The sequence below is a fragment of the Mirounga leonina genome, unplaced genomic scaffold, assembly GCF_011800145.1.
Source record: "Mirounga leonina isolate KUSES-001 unplaced genomic scaffold, KU_Mleo_1.0 Mir_447, whole genome shotgun sequence".
In the NCBI taxonomy this organism is placed as follows: Eukaryota; Metazoa; Chordata; class Mammalia; order Carnivora; family Phocidae; genus Mirounga; species Mirounga leonina.
Window position 1 is genome coordinate 203,210 of NW_023270757.1, and position 6,611 is coordinate 209,820.

The 6,611-nt window shown below is 44.5% G+C and overlaps 1 protein-coding gene across 4 annotated transcripts in view; it reads right to left on the reverse strand.

Moving 5' to 3' along the window:
- The window catches only part of FOCAD (focadhesin), a 310,037-nt gene that overhangs the window by 20,721 nt on the left and 282,705 nt on the right, over positions 1-6,611 (reverse strand). For all 4 annotated transcript variants that reach the window (XM_034987916.1, XM_034987918.1, XM_034987917.1 and 1 more), the window contains 3 exons: positions 5,420-5,548; positions 3,137-3,252; positions 356-616 (listed from right to left, as the gene is read on the reverse strand). In XM_034987916.1, coding sequence (XP_034843807.1) covers positions 356-616; positions 3,137-3,252; positions 5,420-5,548 — 506 coding nt within the window. The remainder of the gene's footprint in view (positions 1-355; positions 617-3,136; positions 3,253-5,419; positions 5,549-6,611) is intronic.

The following is a 6,611-nucleotide window of genomic DNA, read 5'->3' on the forward strand; positions in this document are numbered from 1 at the left end:
GATTACGTCACTTGATGTAAGTAAAATACTGGACAATGTGCCCAAAGAGTTTCCAGGTGTAACGTGGAAGCACTTCTGAGCTTGTTTGTCTTCTGCATTTGAGAAGAGGCCCAAGAGCATATTTCCTGGTGTAGCATTGGTTAACCTGCATCTAAGCTTCCTCAAAACCTTGGTTCTAAATATTCAACCTCAATTTAGATCTTGGAAGCAAACCCATTCTTAGTGAAAAAATGTGGTTATTTCTTCCTAGCCTACCCACCACATTCTTAAAACATACACCTCCCTGCTTTGCCAAAAGGGCTTTCAAAAGTCCCAAACATAAATTGTCAGGAATGTAAATATTTTTGTTCCTCACCCGAATCTTATTTGGCAGAAGGTCAAAAATTTTCCCAGTAGCTTCAGAGAGCAGACTCCAGAGGTGGTGGGTAGGGCTGGGCAGTTTCATGGCCTGGCTCAGCCCCTGTAAGGCACTCGTGCATAACTCAGGATGGGGAAGTGGGGAAGCTGCTTTAAAAACTGCCACCATTACATTTTCAACAAAGCCCAGGATCTGTTCCTCAGAGACATGTTTTATCCACAGAGGTGTAGACACCAGGAGGTATTTCTTGATATTCAACTGGAAGCAAAGCAAAAGAGGTCAGAAACAGGCAAGTCTGGGTCCGCAGGGCTCAAAACCTCGAGGTCATCACTGTGTTTGAGGGTAGAATGAGAGAAGAAAGGTTCAAGTTACTTCCTTGCCCCTCATTTCCCCCAGCCTCATGGTCCAGCGGGTCACCAATGCATGCAATGTTGGCTGCCGCTGCAGGGACTTGTGATCCAGGGTGACTCATGTGTATATACGGTAGCTGCCAATCCATCTGTGAACTACCCAGCTGAAGCTGTGGATCTTTTCAGGGAGGGGAATAATATGCTGCTTCTCAACGTACATGACAATTCCTATTCAGTCTTAAAAGGTCACATTCTCTGGCAAGAAAAAAAAATCCTGAAGATGAAAGGCTCATCTGCAGGAAATCGACTCACCAGAATATCTGATATTATTAATTTCCTCTTCTGGGAAGCATAAGGGAATAAAAAGAACTGGCATGCCAGGACCACTTCTGACCACAGAAGAGCAGCTGAACTTGTGGACATGACCATGGCTTCCTGGAGGTCATGAGAGCTGAAAAGGGGCACGGTTCGAAATAGCTCTGTGCCAGACACATTAAGAGAGGAGGCTGCAACATAAGTATGCTACTAAAGGAGCGCGCGAGTCCAAAAGAAGTAGGTCTAAAAAAAAAAAAAAACAAAACCCGACAAAGCCCAGTAAATTTCATAAAAATAGCAGCATGGTTGCAGGAGTTAGCCGAACGGTTCATTGGAAAGAACATGCCATTCCTGATCTTTTTTGTACACGAGAAGGTACAATAATTAAGAAAATGAATTCACAAACTTAATTTGTCCATTAACGTAGATAATAAGAAAAGTCCACAATCACAAATGCAAAAAAAAAGTAATAGATCTAAAAGGGAAGTGTAAGGATAACTAAATTCTAGAAAGATTTTTGAGGTAAACAAAACAGGCTGTTCGAAGTATACCTGACTCAAAAGGAAGGAGGGGTTCATAGAACAGTGGCTTGGACACAGACTTTGGAGTCAGCTGGACTCACTCCTGTTTATTAGCAATATAAACTTTGTTTAATTGCAATGTGCCTCAGTTTATCAACCTGTAAAATGGAAACAAAAAAATCTACTTCTCAAGAGTGAAATAAGCTGGGCATGAAAGGAATCATACTGTATGATTCCTTTCTAAAGAATTTCTAAAGCTTATATGAAATTGAAATTTATAGGAAAGTCCTCTAAAAAAAGGAAAATTTATAGAGACAAAAAGCCAATCAGAGGTAGCCTGGGTCTGAGACTAGGAGTGGGGATTGTCTCCACATTGGCATAATGCAACTTTTTGGGGGTGATGGAAATATTATTGGTGATGGATGAAAATGTATAAATGTACTGAAACTCACCAAATTGTATACTTAACACAGCCATAATTTATGGAATATAAATTATAACTCAAGGTTGTAAAAAAAAAAAAAATCGGTCAGAATTGAAGAGAGATTAGTCTAATGTCTGAAAGTGCTCACTGAGTGCTTACAAGTCGCAAGTACCTAGCAAGTACTGGGTACTGGCAGCTAGATGGGAGGTGCTTGGAGCAGGCAGCTCATGATAATTGTTGACACAGAGGACACAGCCCTCAGTGATGTCCCCCTTCAATTAAAGAGCATCGGAATATGTAGCAGAGCTTAAAAGAAAAAAAAAAAAAAAACAGGATAGGAACTCAAGTTAAAAGACTAAGGAACTAGTATGAGAACTTTGCACTGTTCTCAAGGAATTAAAGCCTCCTGAAGAGTAACAACGAGATCATTTAATTTATAATCAATTGGTAAACCTCTAAGGAATCATGGAATGCGGGTGTCTTTTTTTTGGTGGGGGGAGGTCCTAGCTTGGAATATATTCAAAATTATACAGTTTGCTAATTTCATATTTTTAAACAATCTTAGCCCATTTTTCCTACTTAGCCTTAGCCTATACCCTGGAAGGTGCTGGCTCCTTCTCTCTACCATAGACACTGGGCTGGGTCACTTCTTCCTCAGCGCCCTGCTCAAGCCAAACACCCTAGCAGAGATGTTCTACTCTCTTCACCCACCCCTCCCACCTATATCCTCCCAGTGCCTCTAACTTAACGCCCAATAAAACCCTTCCAAGCCTTCAAGGCCCACCTGAATTGCTGCCTTTTCTATACGGATTTGCTGTTCTCTTAATACCTACTGAACCAACAGAATGTATATCATATAAATAAGCCTAGGTTTCAGTAACTCCACAATTTTCTAGCTGTATGATCTGGAGAAAGAACTTTAATGTCTCTGACCATCCTCTTCCTTTCTCGTAATCAACGGGAGCTGAAAGCATGAACGCCGACAGCGAGGGCAGAGTTCTGAATCACACAATCTCTCCGTCTGCCGGCCAGCTACTGCCAAGCCCCCAGGTTTTACAAAAGCACATCTGCCCACTCTTGACTTTGAGAACATACTCCCAAATGAACGCTCCTCTCGCCCAAGAGAAGCATATCTGCCTGTTGCCCAACACCCGTAAAGGCTACATACGCTGAGGCCGTGGACCAGCGGTGGTGTCACCCACAGTCCCAAGAGCGCAGCTGCATTCTGGGATGATGGTGCCTGTGTCGTGGCAATTTCAAGGCAGAGCTGCTGTATCTCTTCTCCTGCAAGAGAAGAATATGGATAATACAGCTGTTTCTCGGACTCATTTTCAGGCTTCTGTGTCTCAAATCAAAGCATCTGCTTGTGTGACTTCTCCCACTAACAGAACCTGAGTGAACCAAAAGATACTTCAAGTGATCTTTCCACTGTGAAGCAAAGAATGTACCCACAGACAGCAGAGCGCTAAGTCTCAGAACTGGCAAGGGCCATGATCTAGCTCAGGAAATCTCTCTTAGGATGTCCTAAGAAATCTGAAGAACCGAATACTTTCAAAAACTTGAGAAAATTCTGGATAAACTCTCTGTCTCTGTTGGGGGAGGGGAAAGGCTCCCCCCACCCCCCCATGCATTCAGCACATAGAGAAATCTGTTTAGATCTGAAAAGACTTAAAAATGTGGCCACATTCTCTAGTGATCCAGTCTCTTTAGTAGCCTGATCCCCATCAGCAGGCGTATCTTCCCAACCAGACCTTTTCTTCTTTTTTCTAAGGAATTTTACTAAAACACAAACATTTTTAATACAGCACACAAAAACAGGGGAGGCTCAGGAGAACATACTTTTCAAATGAAATCTCCAGAAACGTGGTATGGTGACATCGTATCTTATAGAGATTATTAGGTTCAAATGAAAGCATTTAAGTGAAAAATTGTGTATAGTCAAAATCATCTCTGAGTATCCTTTCAATTGTACATAAATTACGGTTTACAAATCTTTCTGTATATCCTATGTGAGTGAGCACCTTACTGTAAATAATAGAGCACCCCCTGCAAATACACACACACACTGTTAATATAGCACTGTTAAAAAAAACTATTCTCCCCACTCTTTTTCTTGAGGTGCATGTTGGGGGGGCAAGTACGTGGGATTAAATTTGCCTCTGCTAATTCCATAAAAGAGGCTGCTGTGGACGAATGAGACATGTGCATTCCCTCTGTCTCTCATCACAAAGTATCTGTGGTAAACAGAATCACAGCCCTCAAAGATGCCTACATCCTAATGCCTGGAACCTGTGAATATGTTATGTTAGCTTGCTTGGCAAAGGAACTTCTCAGATGTGATTAAGGTTAAGGACCACTGAGATGGGGAGATTATCCTGGATTATTCAAATGGACCCATTAATCACATGAATCTTTAATGTGGAAAGCCTTGCCTGGTTGTAGAGAACCGGAAAGAAGACAGTGTGAGAAGGTTTTGGCTCTCTGTTGCAGGCTTTGAAGATGAAGAAAGGGGGGGCACAAGCCAAGGAATGCGGGCAGCCTCTAGAAGCTGTAAAAGGGAAAGAAATGGATTCTCTCTGCCTTAGTCTGCTCAGGCTGCTCTAACAAAATATCCCAGACCGGGTGGTTTATAAACAACAGAAATTTGCTTCTCATCGTTCTGATAGCGGGAAGTCCAGGATCAGGGTGCCGGTATGGTTGGGTTCGGGTGGAACCCTTTACCCAGCTGTGGACTACCAACTCCGGCTGTGTGCTCACACTGCGGGAGGGGATAAGGAGCTCTCCGGGGCCTCTCTTACGAGGGCACCAATCATTCCTGAGGGCTCCACACTCATGACCTAATCACCTCCCAAAGGCCCCACCTCCTAATACCATCACCCTAGGGACTAGGATTTCAACATATGAATTTCGGGGGGACAAAAACACTGAGACCACAGCACTCCTCGGGGCATCTAGGAAAGAATGCTGCTCTGCTGATACCTTGAGCTTGGCCAAGAACCATGTTGGACTTTTCATCGACAGAACTATAAGATGATAAATTTGCGTCGCTTCAAGCCACTAAACCTGTGGTAACGTGTTAGAGCAGCAACAGAAAACTAATGCACCTTCCCACAGGTGCTTCCTTGAACCCTAGCTCTCTGACAATGCAGTGTGACGACCATCAAACCAGGCGTTCTGGGACCTGCACCACACAGACAGCAACACGCACCCTTCAGTCAAGTACTGTTTGACGGGTGCATCTGGTCTATGTCTTCAGACCTCCTCCGCCTTAGCCTCAGTGATCTAGAAAGTGACTCAGTGGAAGTAACCCAGCTGTTCCATCCCAGAACACAAACCTCAAGATCCCAAAGGTCTATCCAGTCACCACCAACAGTGACCCAGAATCTATTTTTCTATTCAGGTCACATCCTAAAGGCAGAGTCTCAAGGCCGAAAAACACTTGATATTTTACCAAAGTTTAGCCTCATAAGTGGAGAAAGGAGCGCGGCCCAGTTCACCGGAGGATACTGGTGGCTTTCTCCGACCGTTGCAATGGGTTTCATCACAACTTTGAGAAGGGAAGGAGGCACAGATTCAGGACCTGCAACAGAAAGGAATGAATAAATTAATGAAACATCTTGGCAGCACCGTGAGGGGAAAACGCCAACGTTGCTTCTTCCCGGTCCAAACGACTTGGGTAGCACACCTTCGACTGCGGTCAGGCCTTCAAGTCTGTGCTCTCCACCTCAACCCCACCTGTTACAGAAGCTTGCTCCCTCTGTTCTTCTCTTTCTTATTTGCCTCCACATTTCTACTTACCTGTCTTCCAACCTCTCCTATAGACACTTCATTCAACTTTCTAAAAACTGTAACTTAACTACATTATTGCCTCATTACTCTCTCTCTCTCCCTCCCTCCCTCCTCGATCCACTTGCAGAAAAGGAGAGAATTACTGCCCACTCAGGCACAGTCCCTTCCAACGACCATCAAGTCCCTCGGTGCCTGTGGCCCCCAGCGGTCACACTCTGTCCGTGGGATTTAGCACCTGCCCTCTGCAGCCTGGGCCGTGGCTGACCACTCCCGAGGTGAGCACCAATGGTACAGCTAACCCACAGGCTAACCAGCTACCTGTGATGTACGACTACGGCTTTAACAGAATCTTTTTTTTTTTTCCCCCAGGAGGGGGCTAATTTGAAATGGAAATGATGAGACGCTGGAGCAATTACGAGGGGAGCCATAAGGCACAGTCAGGGTTTGAGTAGCCACGGAGGGCCATGTAAAAGTGAAGTTCAAAGGGAGCCAGAAATGATGTGTAAAAAAGTAAAACAGCAAGGAAAAGCAAAAGAGCTGGATCAACATATGTGGCAGAAGGGATATCAGCATTAGCAGAAAGAGCAACAGACTCAGAAAAAGCATCAGTAGGAAAAGGAAAAGCAGGGGCAGGACCAGCAGAAAGCAGAAGAATCAGCAGACACTGAAAGAGGAGGAAGCAAAGGAGGGGCAGAGTCTGCAAAAGGAGTAACAGCTGCAGAAAGGACAAGCGCAAGAGAAGAAGAAGCTGAGGCAGAAGAGGCAACACAATCAGCAGGGACTGAACAAGGGGGGAAGCTGAGGTGGGGACAGAATCTGAAAAAGGAACAGCAGCTGCAGAAAGGAGAAGCACA